The 23,818-nt window shown below is 37.3% G+C and overlaps 2 protein-coding genes across 2 annotated transcripts in view; one reads left to right on the forward strand and one right to left on the reverse strand.

Annotated features, from left to right (window-relative positions):
* The window catches only part of LOC134209561 (uncharacterized), a 256,126-nt gene that overhangs the window by 73,415 nt on the left and 158,893 nt on the right, over positions 1–23,818 (forward strand). The window lies entirely within an intron of this gene.
* LOC134215917 (uncharacterized) lies at positions 11,724–14,534 on the reverse strand. The gene is made up of 4 exons (XM_062694996.1): positions 14,335–14,534; positions 13,938–14,185; positions 13,463–13,880; positions 11,724–13,397 (listed from the first exon to the last, which is right to left on the reverse strand). The coding sequence occupies exons 1-4, from the start codon at positions 14,411–14,413 to the stop codon at positions 13,324–13,326; spliced, it is 819 nt and encodes a 272-aa protein (XP_062550980.1). The 5' UTR covers positions 14,414–14,534; the 3' UTR covers positions 11,724–13,323.

Genomic DNA, 23,818 nt, shown 5'->3' on the forward strand with positions numbered 1-23,818 from the left:
CTGAAACGCTGGTTCGAGCACTTCGAACGACTTTTTCAGGTGCCAGCTAGGCCATCACCACCTCGGCATGATCTGCCTAGGATCCGACGTATAACACGCGTCAATACCGAAGCTCCATCACTGCTAGAGATTCAAACAGTTATACAAAGCATGAAATCGAATAAAGCCCCAGGGGCATATCAGCCGAGATGCTCAAAGCTGACCCCATGACATCCGCTCAACTACTGCATCGTTTATTTCGTAGTATATGAGACGCCGCAACTTTCCCGGTCGACTGGATGCAAGGTATCTTAGTGAAGGTGCCCAAAAAGGGTGATCTGACTGTATGCGATAACTGGCGAGGCATTATGTTGTTGTGTACCGTTCTCAAAGTTCTATGCAAAATTATCCTAGCCCGGATTCAAGAGAAGATCGATGCGACTCTCCGGCGGCAGCAGGCCGGATTCCGTGCCGGAAGATCCTGTGTGCAGGGCTGACAATCGTCATCGTCATAGCACGAAATGCCACAGTAGCGACGAGTTGCATTGTCTTCATTGCTACTCTACACATCGTCAATGACGCACACGACGTTAGCTTTCGTCGTATAACCAAATCGTCATGACGACATCGAAGAACGAAGACTTCATACCGTTATTCTTCAAGCGGCAGCTGCCATGCGAAGATTTTTATTAATTCTTTGTAATAATGAATTTGAACCAACGTATGAAAGCGTTATGAATGTTATCGATACATTTATGTTACCAAATTTCCTACTATTTGTTTATTTGAGACGCTATTATGTTTTTAACCAGTCCGTCTATAATGACGTGCAATCAATTGTGTGAAGAAGTGACGACGAAAATCGTCATAACTTTTGGCTGCGCGACTATCGTCGTGGTACGCATGCGGCGCGAAGAAAACGAATAGGTGTTGCGTCGTGCAATGTTATGACGAAGACTAATTTTTTGTCGCTTTCTTCATACGACGAGAATGACTATTGTCAGCCCTGCCTGTGTGGACCATATTTCACGCTCCATATCATTCTGGAGCAGGTCAACGAATTCCAAGAGTCCCTTTACTTGGTATTCATTGACTTCGAAAAAGCTTTCGACCGTCTCAATCACGAAAATATGTATCTGCTATGCAGAGTAAGCGCTCCTCTTCGGCACGTTTAGTCATCAACGTCAACAAAACCAAATCGTTGGATGTAAACACGGTGACTCCTTCCAGTTTCACAGTAGCCGGGAAACCAATGGAGAATGTTGAAAGCTTCCAATATATTGGTAACCAAATGGCGTCCGACGGCGGTACCAAGATCGACATAGGCGCACGGATCAAGAAAGCAAGGGCTGCCTTTGCGAATTTAATAAATATCTGGAAAAACAGGCAGATAAGTAAACGCACCAAAATACGAATTATCAACTCTAACGTGAAATCTGTGCTGTTATACGCTAGCGAAACATGGTGTGTATCAGGGGAGAACACTCAACGGCTGCAGGTGCTCATCAACAGATGCCTGCGGTATATAATTCGGGCCTGGTGACCTCACAACTGGATCTCAAACAACGAGCTTCATCGTCGTTGTCACCAGAGGCCGATAGCAACAGAAATTCAAGATCGAAAGTGGGGCTGGGTCGGCCACACCTTACGTAGGGGCGGAAACGAAATATGTAAACAAGCATTAGACTGGAACCCAGCGGGAAATCGTAGTAGAAGCAGACCCAGAGGCTCTTGGCGGCGAAGCCTCAATTAAGAAATAAAAGAAGTCGGCCGAAATCTAACCTGGCAACAGGTTAAAGCCATAGCTGGGCAACGCTCAGAATGGAGATCTTTCAAGTCGGCCCTTTACCTATGTTAGATCAATACTAGAATATTGCAGTATAGTTTGGGCACCTTTTTCAATTACACATGAAGACAGAACTGAGTCGGTACAAAAATAGTTTCTGTTATATGCACTACGCAAATTAGGTTGGTCTGCTTTTCCTTTACGTCGTGAATTTGCAATGGTCTCATTAAAAACAACGTTATCCGATACAATTTTTAACCAACTGGATCTGCTACACTTAAAATTGTGCGATTTGATAGCACCCGACCGTGTAAAACTCAATGTTTGTAAAAGGCTGAGATAAGCAAAACTTTGTCGAATTTCATTTTAGCATAACTTCGCATATAATAACTTTTCTAGTTTTCCATCCTCATTCTAAATCTCAGATCAGTTTATATAAACAATGTATTTTTTTCTTCTGCAATGTAAAATGAGACGCTTCTTTCATCATATTTTAAGCGTTCAACAAAAACTATAACTCATTTGCTGATTAAGAATCTATCAACAATACGTAGTAATAAAGCTTCAAAAGGAATATATCCGGTTCTCGTGGTCCTTTCTAAAACCGAAAACTAGAAGAAGGTCTCGATTTTATTAAATTCGGATTATTTTAAGCAATGTTATGCTGATTTGATTTCTTTTCAAAAATACCTATCCTAACCTTTTTGTCTAATCCATAACTTTGAGCCCATTGACTGATTTCAACCAAATTTGGAACACACATTCTATATCTTAAGACGACGAAAGGGGTTGGATGATCTTCATAAAAGAGGGAAGATTGTGGGAGAGGGGTATGCTTTAGAAAACGAACAACTTCTTGACCAATTTCCACCAAATTTGGAAAATTTGTTATCTGTCCAAGGAAGATGATAGTGTCATAGACAAAGGGAGGGAGTGATATTTATGAAATATAGAATTTGGTATAACATTTTAACTCATGGGTCGATCTAAACCAAATTTGGAACACATCCTAAGGAAAGCATTTGGCATAAGATCATTTAAAATAAAGACCATTTGGTATAATTGTGAACAGCGTTAAAAGTTATGATCATCAGCATAACAAACGTATGGCATATTTTTTGTGTTTACTAAAATAGTTATTTGACTAAGTGGTGCTGGAATAAAGCTGTATTGGGGAAAAAAAAACTTTGGTCGGTAATAATATTCAAAAGACATAATCCTTTCATAGAACGTATGCATTAGCTGGGTATAAAGCAATTATCTAAAAAAAACTTTTAGGTATACACAATACTATAAAAAAATATAATTGGAATAAGATAATTTGTTGTTTCTTGTTAATTTAAAACATGTTTCAATGAAACGCCAAATAAAACTGCAACGAGAACTTTCTGAAGCCCAGAATTTCAGCCACTATATTTCTAAATCAGGATCGCATACCTAAATCGATCCCAGCTGTCGCGTCATGTGTATGTCAACCTTTAACGTCTTCCAATTTAAAAATGACCTGCAATTACGTTCGTAAATTGAGAGGCGAAACCCCTTGACAGCTAGCATTCATCCGCTGGCGACGACGGTGATGACAGAAAAACGGCATCCAACGATGAATGACTGGTGGCTCTTCTTTTGTCTTTTATGAGCTTGCTGGGCACTTTAGCCCCACCACCTAATCCATCTGGGTGGCATCAATGGCTGTTGGAATTGCCACCGACCACCACCACTACCAGAAAACGTCGGCATCGATGGCACCGCAGCAATTGACGGAATCTTTCACCATAGATTGTCAGCCCTGGGATGCCATGTAGGACGTTGCTTCGGAAAGACGACAGTGTGCCAGCGACAACGGCCATTATTTTGATGGGTCTCAACCGGGGACTTGAATGACGACTACGGCGACGACATCGATGGTGATGGCAAAACAAACAAAAGCCCATTGAAAATGAAAATTTATTCTCATCGCACGTAATTTCGGGCCGAAGCCGAAAAATTTATACCGAAAGGATGCATAAAATTTTGAAATTTCCTCGGTGCCATCGTTGTCGCTGTCGCCTTTCGTCATTGGGGTGCCTTTTGGTGTACGACCAGCGACAACATTGATCGTCATCGTCATCGACATCGATAATCGCGGCATCGCAAACGATTCGTCCCTGATGGCGGCGACGACGAATATGTACTTGTCATAGCGGGAAAAATACTGCACTGGTGAACGCTGGCGAAATCATCAATTTGTGATAATTCGTCATGTGGGCCAGTAAGTTGAAACAAATTTTACTTTCAGCATAAGTAGCAAATTAATTAAATAAAAATCTTTATACTAAGCAGAATATATCTTTTCACGTTTTTGTAATATAAAATCCGCCAAATTTTGATACAAATCGTGAGTATTAAGTGCCTCAGGCCCTCCTTAGCCGTGCGGTAAGACGCGCGGCTACAAAGCAAGACCATGCTGAGGGTGGCTGGGTTCGATTCCCGGTGCCGGTCTAGGCAATTTTCGGATTGGAAATTGTCTCGATTTCCTTGGGCATAAAAGTATCATCGTGTTAGCCTCATGATATACGAATGCAAAAATGGTAACCTGGCTTAGAAACCTCGCAGTTAATAACTGTGGAAGTGCTTAATGAACACTAAGCTGCGAGGCGGCTCTGTCCCAGTGTGGGGATGTAATGCCAATAAGAAGAAGAAGAAGAAGATTTTCAAGGGAGACAGTAGATATTGCCATTAGCAATTTGCCAGTTTCCGCGGAGATATTGCTGAAGAAAATCCAGCAGGAATTCTTTGATTAATGCCTGAAGGAATCCCAGGAAAAAGATGTGAATTCCTGCAGAAATTCCAAAAGTAGTTCCAGGAGAATTATCATGATTTCCAGTTGGAATATTTGGAGAAATTCCAAGTATAATTCCTAAAGGGATTTCAGGAGGAACTCTCAGAGAAATTAGAAGAACACTTGGAGAATTTCTAGTAAGCTCAGGATGAATTTCAGGAGGAACTTTCGGAGGAATTCCTGAACAAACCTATGTGTTAGTTCGTGGAGGATCTCTTGAAGGTATTCATCCTTGGTTCCTTAAGGAATTTATCCTAATTTCCCCCAGGAGTTCATCCTGAATTCCTCCAAGAATAAGTCCTGAATTATCGAAGAATAAATCCTGAATTTCCCCTGGAATTCATTCTGAATTCTCCCCAGGAAATTCCCCTGAATTCCCCAGAAATTCGTTATATTTTTTTTCCAGGAATTTCTCTATGTGTCCTCCTGGAGGAATTCCTTGTTGCAGTTCTTCAGCAGTTCACCCACGTATTTCTCTAAAAAATCTTCTGGATCCAGAAATTTCTCCTGGATTTTCTTCAGGTTTTCCTCCTGGAGTTCCTTCTGCAGTTCCACAAGGAATTCCTCTTGGAGTTCAAACAGAAATTCCTTCCTGGGGAAATTCAGGATGAATTCCTGGGGGAATGCAGAACGCCTTCCTGGGGGTATTTATCTGATAGGATCATTGAATATTTTTTATTCTTTCAGGAGTTCATCCAGAAATTCTTCTTGGATATCCTCCAAAAATTACTCCTGTAGTTCTACAAAATATTTCTCATTTGGATTTTTACGAACTCTTCCAGGAATTCTTTCTGAAGTTCTTTCAGGATTTTTTCTTGGAGTTCATTAAGGAATTTCTGCTGGAATTCCTCCCGGAGTTTCTTCAAAACTTCATTTATTTATCTTTAAATTTATCTTGGAGTTACTCCAGGAGTTCTTCCAGAAATTCTTGGAATAACTTACGCCGCTAATCACATCGGTTAGAACTTTTACGAGTGACAGATGTGAGAAAAAAAAATCATTCAACAGCGAATTTTTATAACGTAAAATATAGAATCTCCCGTATAAATTCGAAAAACTTTCAGTAGAAATTACAAAGAACTTCCACTAAAAACCAAAAAAATCAATGGGAATTCCGAAAACCATTTGTAACAGATTTTACGATCGTGATTATGATTGATTTGTTTATCGGCTATGGGAGGCCTGTCTTGGCGAAGTGGTTTCCATGCCACTAACCAAGCCACCCACGACCAGGACAATAGGTAAGAAGATTCACGCTTCGATTGTGTGCTATTGATGCTGGGTCATTAGGCCGAATGAGAACTGGGAAGTGAGAAGTGAGTAGTGCGAACTGAGGAAGAACTTGAACGGAAGAAGAAAAAAGGAAAAAGGAGGAAGAAGTAAGAAGGAAGAAGAAAGAAGAAAGAAAGAAGAATAAATAAAGAAGAAAAAAGGAAGTAGGAAGAAGGAAAAAGGAAGAAGGAAGGAAGAAAGAAGAAGAAAGAAGAAGGAGGAAGACGGGAGAAAGAAGTAAGAAAACGGAAGAAAGAAAAAAGTAAAAGGAAGAAGGAACAAAAAAGAAGGAAGAGGGAAGAAGAAAGAAGGAAGGAGGAGGAAGGAAAATGGAAAAAAGATGAATGAAGAAGGAAGAGAGAAGAAGGAAGACGGAAGAAGGAAGAAGAATGAAAGAAAGAATGAATAAAGAAGAAGGAAGAGGGAAGAAGGAAGAAGGGAAAAGGAAGAAGGAAGAGGGAAGAAGGAAGAGGGAAGAAGAGAAAAGGAAGAAGGAAAAAGGAAAAAGGAAGCAGAAGAAGGAAGAATGATGTGGGAAGGAGGAAGAAGGAAGAAGGAAGAATGAAAAAGGCAGAAGGAAAAAGGAAGAAGGAAGGGAAGGAGCAAGAAAGAAGAAGGAAGAAAGAAGAAGGTAAAAGGAAGGAGGAAGGAATAAAGAAGAAGGAAGAAGGCAGAAGGAAAAAGGAAAAAGATTGAAGGAAGAAGGCTGAGGAAGGAGGAATAAAGAAGAAGGAAAAAGGTAGAAGGTAGAAAGGAGAAAACAGAGAAAAAGGAAAAATGAAGAAGAAAGAAAGAGGAAGAGAGAGAAAATAATTGAGGAGGAAGACGAAAAAAGGAAGAAACAAGAAGTAAGAAAAAAGCAACAGAAAGAAAGAAACAACAAAAAAGAAAGAAGGATAAAAGAAGAAGGGAGAAAGTAGAAAAAATAAGGAAAAAAGTAGAAGAAAGTATAAAGAAGCAGGGTGGAGAAAAGAAGAAAAAAGAAAGAAGAAAGAGGAAGAAGGACGAAGGAAAAATGAAGAGAAGGAAGGAAGAAAGAAGAATTAAGGAAGAAAGAAGGAAGAAGAATGCAGAAAGAAGAAGGGAGAAGAAATAAGTAACAAAGAAGAAGGAAGAAGCGAAAAAGAAAAAAGGAAGAAGAAGGGAAAAGAAGGCAGATGCAAGAAGGTAAAGAAAGAATTATCTTCTCATTTTTTACTTCTAGCATTAGCATTAGCATTAACATTAGCATTGAGCAGTTCGCACAAATTCGAAGGTGGTACAAGCCAAAAATATTGTATGAGAGTAGCATCACTTTCATCCTTTACCACAGGTATTGATTTGGGGCTTCTCATTTTTTTACTTTTTGCTTCTTTTTGCTAATTCGGCCTAATGACTGTTTGGCCAAATGGCCTGACCCCGTGCTATTCACTACATGGTCTCTATACCTCCCTTTCACATTCTGTCACTTCATACTTTTTCGCACCCTATCAAACGGCTTTCAATATGTTGATTTTGAAATAATTACTACCTATCTACTCCATCCTACTTTTCCGATGTTGTACATGTTGCCCAAAATTGTCTGTTACTCATATGCAATCAATTTTTTTTTCTAAGTCTCAGCCTGGCCAACGCACTTGCGGCGCGATCCAACTTCGTTTCTCCCAGTGACCATAATCTTATCAACTGCGCAAATCATCCAATTCCCAATCCCGGTTTCTCGGTATAAGAAAATTATTTATTTTTCTTGCTAACTAGGATTTAGAAACTACAGTGATAACGTTTGTGGCTTTAGAAATTTCGTTAATTAAGTACATTTACAAATGCAGGACAAATGGCAGGAACCAGAAAAAAAACTACATATTTAATCAAATTTATAATCAAAGAATATATTCGTTTACATTCATTCACAAATGCTTCATCAGCCTGCTTTTGAATAGATCGCTGTTATTTATGACTGTTATTACGCTGTTATTATTAGTTACAAGGAATAATATTATACTTATTTGAACCACCTTGGCCTAAATTCGTATATGCTCTGCTTTTCAGCAAGTCTAGTGTTTTGATAAATAACTCTAGTAGGAAAAATAATGGAATTTTAGTTTATGTAAGATATTATGCATTATTACAATTGTTTGAGAATCCCGCAGTCCTAGGATAGGAATAACTTTATGGTTAAAATTGTGGAACTGTTAAAATCAAAGGAGGTAGATTGAATATTACTTTCATCTATTTATAATACCTGGATTTTTAGAAGTTTTGATTTGGCGGCATGACCCCAAAAAATGACTAAATATTGGAGTATGGAATACATACAAGCATGGTAAATTTATATAGTGCTCCATTAGGCACAAAAGAGCGAACTTTATTAGAAATGTGTTTTATGTGAGTGTCCCATGTTAGACAGGAATCTAAGAGCAAACCTAAGTATTTGAAGGACGAAACAATTAAATTAAATTTCAGGGTTGTTACGACTACGCGGATTTCGCTATTTTCGCGGATTTGGAGCAGATTTACATAACGCTTTTAGGGTTTCGCGCGGATTTGGCGCGGATTTAGTTTTAGGTGAAAATTTAATAAATAAAGTACTAGATCTAAAAACGAAAATTTAAAAATTATTCAACCGTCTAAGACGAGTTTAGTACTCTCCATTTTATTCCACCAATTATTTCGATATCTTTGCAGATACGTATTTCGACCACAACTGTGTGGTCGTCTTCAGTGTCTCGTACAAGTCGAGTCAAGTACGAGACACTGAAGACGACCACACAGTTGTGGTCGAAATACGTATCTACAAAGATATCGAAATTATTGGTGGAATTAAATGGAGAGTACTAAACTCGTCGTAGACGGTTGAATACATTCCACTAAAAAGAGCTTAACATATTTTTTTCTCAAAATTATTGTTAAGTCTATCTAGATGATTTTTATTAGCAAATGTTGTTGAGAACAAAATCACGCTTGAATGCTGTTAACCATATTTTCAGGAATTATCCAAGCCCTTAACGAATAAGGGATTATACAATAATTGAAAAGACAAAAATGTTCTTTGATTGGATGCCTAATTCTATTAAACGCTTCCGCAGAAGTTGCTCAAAAATTAGAAAATGATTCTCAAAAGTTATTTCTGAAGGATTTCTTGCGATATTTTCGGATAACTCCGATGGTATTTTTCCGTGTAAATAAAATTTCACAGCCTAAAAAGGATTTCTGCAGCATTTAAAATTCGAAAAATTATAATGAAATTTTTGAAAGAATTTCCTCGGAATTTCTTGGAGCGGTGACCGCAGGAATGACTTTAAAAAATTCCCAAGAATGCCGCCTTGAATATACAAAAAAAAATCAGGAGGGCTATAAAGATGATCACAGGAATTTCCAATCAATTTCTACAACAATTTCTGAAGCGATTACCGCTTCAGGAGTTCATGAAGGGATTTCTGCAAGTAGGCTCTGAAGATTTTCCGCAGGTTATTTTTGAAGAATTTACTTTAACTTACGGTGAAATTCCCAAATGAATTTCCTCATAATTTCCCTGGAGAACTTTTGTAAGAATATCCGGATGAATTTCCACAGAAGTTCTTGGAAGAATTTCCGTAGACAATTTTGGAGCAACTTCTGCAGCAGATTCAAAAGCAGTTGGATTTCTGCCAACATTTGTCGGAAAATTTTCGCTAGAATTCCCGGAGGATTAATCACCGGAATATTTGGGTTGAGCCTGCGCACAAATGATAAATTTGTGCAGGAGTTCTCGGAAGATTTTTCGCAGCTATTCTTGAAGAGTTTAGTGGGAATTCCGGTAAAAACGATCAAATAATTGTATTACAGAAGTTTTGTTTTCTAATTTCTGCATTATCTAATTCCTTAATATCTACGTAAGTTTGTCTTGTGATCAATAATTACAACAAAGTTGCATACTTTATAACTTCAGAAGAAGTTACGGTTTTGGCAGATTTTTTATTATTTGCCAAGTTTGTCTATAATCAATTATGATCAAATCCGGCCTGAACATTTTTTTGTATGCGCTGATATGATATGATCTTTAGCCGAATTGTATAAGGTTCGATCAACAAAAAATCCACTGACAATAGCAGAATAAGACATGCTAAAATCATCACCTCATCTAAAAAGCTATGCTTATTGAAATAGTGGCTGTTCAGTTTATGTTTACTTAGCTTCAGTACGTCTAGTGGTGAATAGGGTTGTAATACTGACTGCGGTTCTGTTTTCAATTTGGAACAAACATATGTGAAGTTGCAGTTTAAAATCATATTTGAAATAAAAAAGAGCTTTAAAGAAGATGATCAGTAAATTGTGATAACAAAATTGATATTTCACGTGTCAGAATTTAATTGTGAGTCGCGCGGAAATGGCGCGGATTTGGCGCGGAAAATATTTTAGGATCTCCGTAACAACCCTGAAATTTAGATATTCAAAGTTTTATTTTGGTTATTTGATATGGTTTGTTTCTGGAACTTCCGCTCCTCAATTGCACAACTTTTATCATAAATGTTTGTAAGTTTGATACAAGTGTTCATTTTACCTGCATACATGACATGTGTTAAATAACTCTTCCTATAAAGAATCAAACCAAAAAAATCACTTTTTACCCCTGCAACATCTTGGTGAAGGTTTCGCAGATATTCTTGAAGATTTTAGCGGAAAAGTTGTCCTATTTGCCGCTGTAGTTTGAACCAATGTTATGCTGACTTTATAAGGAATTAAAGCTTACGGAAAAATGGTTGAAAATTACATCAGACCCATTTTTCACGGCCTCGTTTGATATTTTGGATAATAATAGCTATTTGTTCGGTCTCAAAACAGAAAAATATTTGCTCAGGTACCTTATTTTATTTCGAGAAATACTTGTGCATGGTTGACATACGCCTGAATAGTGTTTTAATCTAAATTTAGCTAATAGTTAATTTTACCACCTCTTCCACTATATGTATCAAAATAAACAAAATATGCAAATGATTGAGTTTTTTTTCAGAAATTAAGTAATAAAATAAAAAAAATAAAAATAGTGAAAAATTGTATGTTGACCATACATTTTTAATTAGTCCGATTCTAACTATTTTTAGGATTTAGGACTCCCCGTCCAATACGAGTAAATTCGATAAGGTTAAGCGTAAGAATGACTAAGCAATAACTAAGTCAATTGGTAACAGTAACTCTGGGGCTCTCAGATTTTCATTTTAAAAGTTTGAGTTTGTAGCAAACTTTTTCTTTCTTTTTTATTTTCTAATTATATTTTAATACTTGTTAGAGGGCTTGGTAGTCATATGGCTACTGCTTCTGCCTCATACGCAGGAGGTCGTGGGTTAAATCCCAGGTCCGTTCCTTTCTCCTACTTTGTATCTTTCTCTTTATTTCTCATGTTCTAGCAATCGCTCGAACTGGAAATGGACTTCCATACCGTTTCCATTACTATTCCTATATCTTCAACTTGAGTATTCTAACAGTAATCTGCTAGAATTGGAAATGAACTTATAGAGCTCATTTCCTACATCCAATTAGAAATTCCATCAGTTACCTTCTCCTATCTATCACATTGGCAGCTCGTTAACCAAGACGGACCTCTGCCTCTCCAACCTAACCCAGAAATACCAACAAATTCCGCATGAACTCGTGGCAAGTGCAGAGGTATATTCGGCTTGCAGTGGGCGAGTGATCACATCATCATATCCTCCCCCTTCCCTACATTGACTTGCATTCTGTCGTGGCAGGCGCCAGTATGACCTAACAAATGAGATCACCAGTACTTGTACATTGAAGATGTGAGCTAGTCCAAAGTAAACATCTGTTGGTTCCCTATGCAGGAACAGCTGATCTGGTCATAAGGGAGTACCAACAACGAGCAGTCAATCAAGCTCAAGCTCAAGCTCAAGCTCTAATTATATTTTAATACTTGTTGTCCAACTTTGAATTTTACTGATTTACGCTGAAGGTAACTACCTGCAGTAAAGTTATGACAGCATGCATCTGTCTGTTTCTAAATAGACTCGGAAGTTGGTACAGCTTTAATTATCAGAAATATTTTTTTCACTACACTCTAGTGATGTTCTAGGATTTTCTCTAATTAATTGTTTTAGCCATTCTTTGCCTCATAGTGCATTACTTTCATTTGAGATTGTTGCATATCTTCAAGTGTTACTTTTTTTAGTGTCATTAAACCGCTACCGTACCAGCGCGGGACCAGAACCTATGCTGTGCATGAATTGTCATGCGGTTTCCATATCGTAAATTAGAACCGTGTCATATCCCACTCTTTCACTGCGGACCAACTGCTTTCGCCGGCAGCAGGTTCCCGGCATTATCACCGGTTGTCATCTTTAGCATCAACAACGCTCCAGACACTGCCGTCGTTCCGAAAAAGACTACAAGATTAACACTTTCGAGGGCAGAAGAATTCCTGCAGTTGTTTGGGAAAGAAGAAATGCGTGATGCGTCAACATTATTTAAACGCTCATCTCAAGCTAATGAGGGAACTGAATGCTGTTTAGAATGTTTAGCTTCCGAAAAGAATTAGTAGTTTCACTGAGAACTGAAAAAGGAATACTCCTTCGATACTGATTCGTAAAATCAAAATTAAATAAATGATAATGATGAACGTTTATACCCGTTTGTACGTTAATATAGAATTAATGAACTAGCATAGTTTTATCTAAAATAATCCGATTTTGATAAAACTCGAACCATCGGACGCAGAAATGTTAGATTGGTTGGAGAACAACCAAGATGTTCCGGATTTTCCGAGGATGAGGTAAAATGCATTAGTTCTGCTTGTCATTGTTTGTGACGTGAACTTCCATATTGTATTATGCTTTCACCAAAAACGAGATCTTATTTTTTGTACCGTAACTAATGCACGAATAAATATTTCTGGACACACTCATCTTTGCCGTAATTAATAAAAGCGTCACGGATCACTAAGTCTTTAAAAGCTCGTCTGTATTATTTTTGAGAATTCCTAGGATTATTCATGTTTAGAAGACCATTTACATATTAGCCTAACTTATTTGTGTAACGAACATCGGTGACGCATTATTAGCATCTTAATGAACGAGAGAGTAACAGACTCAGAAAAGGGGCGCGTAGATTGAAAGTAAAATGTGACGATGAAAAATTAGTTTATCTACGGTTTTTCAAAGGGGAAAACGTGTGAATTAGTGGGAGTAAGCTCTTCCAGAAGATTGTTAGTAGGAACATAAAATCTAACTTGCCATTTGAGACTAGGTATGCACTGTACTGACTGTCCACATTGAAATCAAGAAGAGTTAAATTATGACATCCATTCTCAGACTAAAAATGTCGATTTCTTCTAAACGGTACATATTTCATCCTTTGTGATTGTTCGGAGACCAGATCTGGCACTTTTATTGCTGTCGAGTGAAGTTAATTTTATTTATAAGCCTAATAAGTATCTACAGTTTCCCGAACGTCGCAGACATTCGAGAATCGGCTGACGAAAGAGATGCAAAGATAGATTTTATTTATTGCCCGAAACTTCACGGCATCGTAGCGTTGCTGCTTCTACTGCGCCAGCCACGGCATGTCGGAAAGCTGCAAAAGAATTATTCGAGCTTAAATGACGATTTCCATTGAATAGAATGAAATCTACGATTTACCATGTTCCTCCAGGAATGCTAAGCCCGCCGCAGTTGACCCAGCTGGACTCGTGACATCATCTTTCAACTGCCCAGGATGACGGCCAGTGTCACGCACCAACTGACCAGAGCCGAGCACAGTCTGCGCAGCTAGACGATAGGCCAAATCTCTTGGAAGACCCATTCTTACACCTCCATCGGCTAGTGCCTCTATTAGCACAAATATATACGCTGGTCCACTGCCGGAGAGTGCGGTCACGGGGTCCATCATACCTTCCGTAACTTCCTCACAAGTGCCGATTGATTCGAGCAATTTTTGCGTTACGGAGCAATCATTCGCAGTTGCTGTTTTCCCTCTCACATATACCGAAGCCCCGCTACGTACCAGTGCTGGGGTATTGGGCATCACCCTAATCACACGAGCTTTTGACGAAAGCGACTACATAAATTCAAGTCAAGTACATGGAGAGGTGTCTAAAATAGCAAATCAAATTACCTTTTCCAAATCGTCCAATTTGACACCCATGGCGATAGAGAGAAAAAGTTTTCCATCACTGGCAGATCGGACGCTCTCCAGTACGGTTGGAACTACTGTTGGTTTCACGGAGACGAAAATCACTTCAGACCGCTTCACTACTGGGACATTTTCTACGAATGTTTCTGCTCCTAATGATTTGAATGCTTCTATATTCGGCACATCAGATGGATGAAAGCTAGCGGCCAGGTGCTCACTGTTTGTCAGACCTGCAATTGTGTTTATTTGTATTTGTATTTTTACCGTAAAATGATATTATAAATATGTTGAAATTAATTAATTTTATAGAATGTTTAACATCTACTTTTACTGATGCCTTTATTCAATCACATCAATTTAATTTTGCTGATACACTAACCTGCAGAGATAAATCCTTTCGCCATTGCTTGTGCCATTTTTCCGCCACCAAGGAAGCCGATCTTAAGCAAATTACTCATATTAAAAGCCTAGTTTGATTTATTTATAATTTATTACTAATTATGCACCCGAGTTGCGACCTAATTTTCAAACGATACAACGTCTGATTTGTTCCTTGCCCGGATTCCAACTACTTGCGATTCACCTTCCAGCACACACGCAATCAACTTGTGCTATATGATGCAGCCTATTGGAAGTAAACAACCTTTGTCAGTTTGTAATAGCGCTGATAAGACGCTGCTGCTAATCTTCGAAATATTCCGTCCCGGTTGCCTGCCCTCCTTCCGTACAAGTTTTGTTTGGTAATGATTAATAATATTTTGGTATTGTATAATACTTATAGATACAAGAAATGGTCCTCAAAGTATTTGAATATTGATTGCGATACATTTTGTCCGAAAGCAATGGATTGGCATTGGATTTAAAAAGGTGTATTTAGCTGCAACTCAAATTGTTATCAACAAATGTTTTGCTTACTTGATAACGAGCAATTGGGTTATCAGCGAAACAAGTGATAGATAGAAATATAGGAAGATATTTCCAATATATGTATTACATTGCCAACATCGCTGAGCAAAAATGTAATTTTCTGTTGATTAATACAAGATAATCAAAGCATAACTTGGGGAAACAAACAAACCAAATATGAATAGAATATTTATTAATTTTTACTTTTTCTGCTGTGGCTGTGTGTTTGTACTAGTATTTTCTTGCCCTTCAACTTTTTTTTACTTATTAAACTTATTAAACAGCTATTCGACGAATTTTCAACATAAATTTGTATGTGTTTCAATTTAATTTCCCTCTATATGAAAAGGTTTACAAATAAGTTTCCCTTCATACAAGGCGTCACAACGATCTCATGTAAAGATTATTTTGTTCAGACAAATTATTCAGATCGATAAAGTTGATATTCAGGAAAACTAAACAAATTAAAGAAACATAACAACCTTGGAGAATAGATTATTCTAAGCAAATCTGATTTTAAATTAATCAAACTAATAGAAAAAAAGTGGAATTATCAATCCGAGCTAATGGGCATTTATAAAAACATTTATAAATTTAAAAAAATCCGAATTAATTTCGACTAAAAAGTATGTACCAAATGAGGTAAAATTGGATTAATGATCCAGTTTGGAAAATAAATTTAGTTTCATTGCATTCATCTCTATGTTCACCGTTTTCCACAATAAGTTCCTCATTTTTCTTATTTTGCCGTATTACTTCAATTTCTTAATTAATAATCACGGTTATGCATCATCAACAATTCTAAGCTTAAGGGTGGATTACAAAGATTACAAAACGGACCATACTCAAGAGGATTATCAACTTTCTTGGCCATGCTATCCACATAAATACAAGTTCTTGATTGGTTTCTTAAACTAACAGGGCACTAGGCAGTTGTTAACTGTGGAAGTGCTTAATGATCAAAGTGCTGCGAAGTTGGAATGTCTCAGTAGGGATACCAGTTGAACATATTCACAAGTTCGTCTGAAGTCCATGGTAAGCACAAATTCCGCTGATTATCAGCCGTTATCAAGGATCCAAATAAGTGATAAACACCTTCTACTTTCAATTCAAGTCTCGAGGCCTGTCACGTTCAGTCTTTCCTATCAGCATGTACTTTCTGAACACGTTTAACACTTATCGAAAGCTGGCTCACGTTTCAGGCTAATTACACTTCAGCCTCCATATCAAAGGTTGTTTCAACATTGTCCATGTCTTCCGTTAGCATGTATTACTAAGGCTGTTACAAATATTAACGACAATTTTGTCTTATTGTTCTTTGAGTGGCGAAAAGAAATTAGAAAAAAATAATAATAAATAAAAAAAAACTCATCGGATTAGTTAAATAATTAATTAGGAAACAATGCAATTTTTCGGAAATTTGATTTGTGTCGACAAATCGACAATTTTAGCCAAAAAAATCGAGGATAGACATAACTTTTAAGAAGATTTTTACATATTTACCTATCCATCAGCTAAATTTTGTCCTCATATGAGTTCGCTTTGTCTTTTCAATGACTCGACATTTGCTATTGAGAAATTATTATGAATGAGAATGACTAAACTAAAAACTCCCCCTCAGGGTGGACCACACTTTTATTGAAAAAATCAAAATATTTTTTCGGAACGTATAACCCCTGAAAATATTTTTTTTTTCTCCCAGAAGCTACTGTGAAAATTTCAGCCAGATCCGTCAAGTCTGAGTGGATGCTCAACGAGCATGAAGTTTATATGGAAAAATGCATACTTTCCACTTTTTGCCTCTATGTGTCGTTGTAGTCAAACAATCACGCTTATTAGTGACATCTTTACATTACACAATGGTCGGATTCGTCAAATTTCACGACATAAATCGATTACTCGAAAACCATCAGTGCTAGAGTTTTGACGTCTTCAGAAGGAATGATCTACAAGAAAAGATCTATTTTTGGTGTAAATTGCTATTAAAATGGCCTTTTGTAAAAAAATGGATTTTTTTAAATCTTTTGAGTTCGGAGATCATATTATTCTGCAAAGTTGTAGAGAATTTAAATCTAAGCATTTTTGCTTAATAGCCATTTATTTTATCTCATATAGGTAATACCATTTTTTTTTTTCAACTGTGGCATTTGAACTACTGGACCGATTTTCAATGAAATAAATGCGCTACTTTTGTGGCCAAATACGAAACCATAAAATTCAAGTTGATTTTTTATGGCTAATTCGCACAACAATTTCATTTTTCACAGTTCTAAGTAGGGGTCTCCAATGACTACATGTTCAAATTTCTTTAATTGATCGTCAAATTTTACTAATAGGGTAAATCACTACTTGGGCCTATGGACACCATTCCCGGCTCACCGCACAGAAAACTAATGATCTATACTTTTTGGAAGGTTTATGATTGATAATTTAAAAAAAGTCTCCTGTTTATCTCGCACAATACTCAATATTTTTTAACCATTCATTTCACTCCTAATCGATCCAATTATAAAAAATAAAAATGTAGATTTCAAACTTTTGCTCTTCGTTGCAACACCACTGAGCCGGAGTGATTCTTTCCACTTTTACAAAACGGTATCATCAAATAAACACCTACCTGTAAATCTCTACTGTGCTCGATACAACAATTGCTTCAGGCTGTTTATCACCACACAATAATGCTAAACTCACGCACTTCAATCTTTTCCAATTGTTCGTATCACTAGATCTTATATAAACATATTGGAATACATTTAATAATGTATCCTCGAACCGAACAAAAATCACTTCGGCCCAAGAACTTCTAGCTGTAAGGTACTGACAAAAAGCCAGGAGTCTTATTTTAGTATGAAGATTATCCTTCACCGTTAATAGGAAAACTGTCTAAAACGTTGACGCTTTTATGTTATTCATAATTATCTCAATTTCAAAGAGTAAAAACAATATTTTTTCTAGTTTTTGGAAGGAATTTGGATGAGTGCATATATCTTCTCAACCAAATAAAAATTATTATGAATAATACCATCTGGCATCACGTTATCGTGGAACGTGCATATTTTTGTTTACGTCGCATTTTCTACCGTCCCGAGAGTGATCTACCGTTGAGAGATCGAGTAAAATATTGCGTATGCCGAAGAGATTTGGGGTATGCCGGATAAGCAATCGCCTATGACTGAAATGAGTGCTGCACCATGTTAACTTAAATCAAATAAATGCTTTTTCAAGCGATGTTTAGCAAGAATAGCTATTTTTTAAGCAGAGGTGAACCGCATCGCAATATTACATGGCCCACAAAATTCAGGAAAAGTTGCTCCTAGTCATAAATATCAATTAAATAATGCAGTCGTGCACATGATAGGCCGGGAATGGAGTAAGAAACCCCATCTAAAAAAAGAGATGTTCTACAACCTGCTCTAAAGATACATTTTTATAATGTAAGATTAAGCCTTCGAAGCACCATACAACCCGATGGTGAATAACTATGTGATTCCATGAACATAATCGGTCCAGTAGTTCAAAAATATTTTTTCAAAAATGTTGATTTTTTCGACCACCCTGGATCGAAATTAGTGTATCGGACAAAATAAAAATATGAGTTTATTTATTTTCGAAAAAGAATGATTGTACCAAATATTGCGAGAATTAGAGATATGGTATATGTGTTTCCCATGGAATAGCTGATTTTTCATACAAAAAAATAATATGATTATTAAGCAAAAGCGGACAAAAATGGACAAATGAAATATCATGGATTTCATGGGCCTGAATGTATATTTTCAGATAACGGTTGAAATTTTTGCCAATATTTGCTACTAGCTGCAGTAGAATGAACAGAAAATATATCATTTTCTCATAAAAAAATGCTTATAATATGCATGACAACTAAGCCATCAACTATCTTATATTACCAAAAGATGCGCTATCTAAAAACCGTGAGGCGATGCTAAAATTTTGAAAATATTTTGAATTAATGAAAGTGGAACCTAAAAAATATTTTTTCGGGACTCCGAAAACGAATCCGACCATCGTGCATGTTTGCGAAGAGGCTCCGAAAAATAGCGAGTGATTTTGTCAAAAAATTAAAATAATATAGCATGAGCATGATTGACCGCCCACGGTTGCTACTCCGGTATTGTCAAAAAATTAAAATAATATAATATGTAAACTGTAGAGTAAATATTGGTTCGTCAGCTGGGGTAAAACGCGCCATCCAGCTATTCTACATGCGGAATCGATCGGATCGATGTGCTTCGATTTACTTGGTTTGTTCGATACTAGTTTTGAAATTGACTGAAATTAACGATATTAGGACTCACAACCCTCTCCGATCGACTTTTTATGCGAAAAACGAACTCTTTATAGGAGGCCCGGAGAACCATAGTGTTATATATACCGATCGACTCAGCTCGACGAAATGAGGTGATGTCTATGTGTGTAGGCGTATGCGCAAACTAATCTCACTCATTTTTTAGACACTCATCCTTAACCGATTTGCTCGCATCATGTTGCATTTGACGCGGAATCCTGTCCCATTGTTTCGTATTGAAATTTGGCCCAAAAGAACTATGAGCTTCGGAGTTATAACCAAAGTATATTTGTTTGCAAGACAAATTCTTACTTACTTTTTAGGGACTTACTCTTAGCTGATTTGCTCGCAACAAGTTTCATTCGACTCAGAATCTTGTCCCATTGTTTCCTATTGAAAATTGGAGAGATCGGACTATGGGTTTCGAAGTTATGGTCAAAATTATTTTTTTACATAAGAAACACGTACAACATTCTCACTCAATTTTCAGGCACTTATCCTTAACCTCCATCACCGCTAGGAGCCTAGTAAATGTCACTAATGAGCGATATTGAATGACTACAGCGCCACCTTGAGGTAAAAATGCGGAAAATTTGCATTTTTCCATATATTTAGTCGATTTTTCCCATATAAACTTTATGCTCGTTGACCATCCACTTAGACTTGACGGATCTTGCTGAAATGTTTACAGTAGCTTCTGAGAGCAAAAAACTTTATTTTCAGCGAGGGGATATACGTCTCGAAAACAAGATTTTGAAATCTATATACATAAAAATCAGGGTTCGTAATGCTCACTCAATCTCAGGAGCACAGAATGCTCCCTCACGAAAATTGTCGGTGAGAAATCGCTTTTCGAGAAAAAAAAAACAGTCTGGAGAGTGATAACCATTTTTCGCTCACTTTGATTGCTGCCAAACGTTGGTTTGCTCTTTTTCTTTCATATTCGAGTCTTTTCGTGGCACCATAAATGCAAATGGCAGTAGCTTATGTAGAACAAATAACTTAACGCTTTCATACAGATAGGTGGTGTGGCTAGAATAAGCGCATCCCCACAACAATTATTGTTACTATTCTGGGTTCGGATCCCGGCACGGTCATACAATTTTGTAATTGTTCTGCGATATTTCTCGCGAAAAGTAAGTGAAAGTAAGAAGAAAGGATTTTCATCTAATAGGTAACATTTTCGTTTATCTTTCAAGGCTTATTTTATAGAGGAAAGATTGATGAGTGAAAGATGATCCTCAACATAAATAACGAAAAAAGATTCTCCCGTGGCCCGAAAAACGCTTGCTTTGGTTTCATCGAAACGAAAAGTCGAAACCCTGATAAAAATGAATTTCTGTCTGTCTGACCCTTATAGACTCCGAAACTACTAAACCGATCTGCGTGAAAATTTGTATGCAGAGGTTTTTGGGGCCGGGGAATGTTCTTTAGATGGTTTGAGACATCTCCCCCCTTTGGAAAGGGGGGCTCCCATACAAATGAAACATAAATTTCTCCATAACTCGAGAACTTATCAGAGAATAAATCAATTTTAGGCAAAATGAAATTCATTGGGTCTGCTAGTGTTCCATATAAGAGTGATCCCCCTAAAAAAATAGAAGTTTTCCATAAACAAACTCATTCACAGGTAAGGCCTGGTCATCTTTGATTTTGTTGGAAGTTGTGTTGCCAACTTTACTTTTTTTCTGTAATTTTTTTTGGGAAGTGCATCGTTTCCGGCCATGACGGTCAGTCTTAACTTCCAATTGTAAAGCGTTGTTGATCATTATGGACTGCTAGGGGGCTCCAAATCTTTCGCCCAAAATTTCATTTTGATCTTCAGCAATTGTTGGGTCGATTTGACGTGTGGCATGGCGCTCCATCATGCCGTAGGACAACGTTATGATCATCGGAGAATTTGGCCTTAACCCAGGGAAGCACTTGGTCCTTTAAAATACCGATAATTAATTCGGTATTGATTTTAAACCCAACATAAATGGCGGAAGTTTCAAACCGTTGTGGCCACCAAGCCAAACGTCATGACATCAGCCGGATTGGTTTGGAATTCCACATCCACAGTTTTCTTCGGCCCGTGCGGCCGTTGGCGTCAGCATCGATGCTGAAAGCCTTTTCGCGTCGGAGAACAGTATTATATTTTTTTCTTCTTCAACAAAGAAATCAATCTTTTTGAACGAGTCACTCGTAGTTCTTATACCCGGTCCGTAATCAAGTGGCGTTTCACTCAATCTCTGGAAGGTACATGCAAGTCTTCTTTGATGGATCTCGCATGGATTTCTCAGAAATTTTGACTTCCTTGCAATTTTTATGATGGAACGCACCAGGTTGCGAGCAATCTTTCCACGAGCCGATTTGATCACGTTTGGCATATGTGCAAAGCATGTACGTCCACTTCCCGGCTTCCGCTGCTTAGACCCATCCTGCAGAGACGTTTTAAGGCGATAAATGGTGGCTAAAAGACTATTATTTTTTCTCTAGTGTCCAAGACTTCCATTATGTGATTGCTCAATTGAACAGAATTCGAAAAAAATGAATATGTTGAATAATTTATATTTTAATACATTTTAGAGATTTTAGAGTGACGTTACAAGTGGTTGGATTTTCTGTTTTTCACAGCGTTTTAAAATTAGTAAACCGTTCTTTTGGTCTAATTTGTTCACAGTTTGAAACTAACGTGGTTTCAAAATATAAGAGAAAAGAAGTCCTGCAAAATCCATTCGCGTCAAAAGTCGGATTTTACCCTTGATCAGTTCCATGATGGCCCATTTACGTTTTGTCTAGATTTTTAGATGATAGTACTACAATAGTTGAGTCCAGTTCATCCCAAAAATCTGAATCCATAAAATTGTCCTCAGTTCCAACGAAATTCCCTCAATTCTTTTATTGGATATCCAATTAGCAGTAATCAGTGACATTGGTCAAATAAAGAATTGGTGGAATCAGCTAGCTAAAATCATGACTAAAGAAGGTGTGCGCAGGCTGGCAAGCCAACAGAAAATGACGAGCCTTTTTTTAAAATAATGATGCATGATTTAATTCAGTTATTTATATGGAATAAAATAATATAAGCTTTGTTCCTTTTTAGAAAGTTTTTCGATTGAACGAAAAGTTTAAAAAATACACACATTTAAAAGTGCCCCATTTCTAAATGATCTGGTCTTTATATTTAAAAATACTACAAATCATTGAAAAGAAGTGATTTTTTGATACTTTATGGCTTTGTCTAAAGAGTAAAATATCTTCAGTTTGGTAAGTTTCCTCAACTAACCTAATTAGATAGAAGGTTATGATCATTAGTACTATTGGACCCCAGCTTGCCTTAACTATCAACAGTCGTCAGGACATCAATAAGTACGATACGCTTACAACATTGAGTGCTTCAATATTCCTACGGCCCGCAACTGAACATGAAGTCATACTTGAGATAATAAATCTGGAACAGAACAAAAGCAGTAGACCGGACGGTGTACCAGTGAACTTTATCAAGGATCACCATCTTATTTTTTCAACCTTAATAAGAGATGTCTTCAATCAATCGATAACAACAGAAAATTTTCCAGACTGCTTGAAAGTAGCCTGAGTAACACCTATTCATAAATCCGGAGACAAATCTGATGTTAATAACTACTGACCTATATCAGTACTATCTGTTCTGAGTAAATTATTGGAAAAAAATGCTTGCGACTACGCTACTGGATTTCCTGAACGTGCATGACATCCTATATAGCCATCAATACGGCTTCAGAACAGGATCTAGCACACTGACAGCGACATGTGATCTTATTGATGAAATATATGCTGCTATAGACTCCAGAAAACTGGTTGGAGTACTATATCTTGACCTAAAAAAGGCTTTTGACACCATCGACCATGACATATTATTGCGCAAGTTGGATTTCAATGGGATTCGAGGAATATCGAATGACCTAATCCGTAGTACAGTACTCTTGGTCCACTGTTGTTCCTCCTCTACATAAACGACTTGTCGAATTTGAAACTGCATGGAAAACCTCGGATGTTTGCTGATGATACTTCGTTATCCTACCACAGTACAAACGCGAATGATATTATTCAACAAATGAAGGAAGACTTGGCGATGCTTTATGATTTTTTCAACGAGAACCTACTTTCTCTGAATTTGTCAAAAACAAAATTCATGATTCTACATTCACCACACCGTGAAGCAGTATCGCACAGAGACCTAGTCGTACAATCGACTACGATCGACAAGGTGGAAAATTTCAAACACCTTGGCTTGGTAATTGACTCGAAACTCTCGTGGAGTGCACATGTGGATTCACTAAAAACAAACATCAGCTCGGTATGTGGTATATTGTGGAAGGTCTCCAAATTTCTACCCCGCAAAACGTTGATAACAATGTACCACGCGTTTGTACAATCAAAATTGCAATACCTTGTAGCGATTTGGGGAGCTGCAGCAAAGTGTAGATTGAAACCTCTACAAGTAATCCAAAACCGTTGTTTGAAAGCAGTGTTTAATCTACCAAGGTTGTATCCAACGGTTGATCTGTACAAAAATAGTCCATCATCGATACTACCAGTTTTTGTATTAAGAGAGCTCCAGTGTCTGCTGCAGATTCACAATAACATGCACAACATGGAAGCAGTAGTTTTGGAGTATGCTTCCCAT

Source organism: Armigeres subalbatus, chromosome 2 (genome assembly GCF_024139115.2).
Source record: "Armigeres subalbatus isolate Guangzhou_Male chromosome 2, GZ_Asu_2, whole genome shotgun sequence".
NCBI classification, from domain to species: domain Eukaryota; kingdom Metazoa; phylum Arthropoda; class Insecta; order Diptera; family Culicidae; genus Armigeres; species Armigeres subalbatus.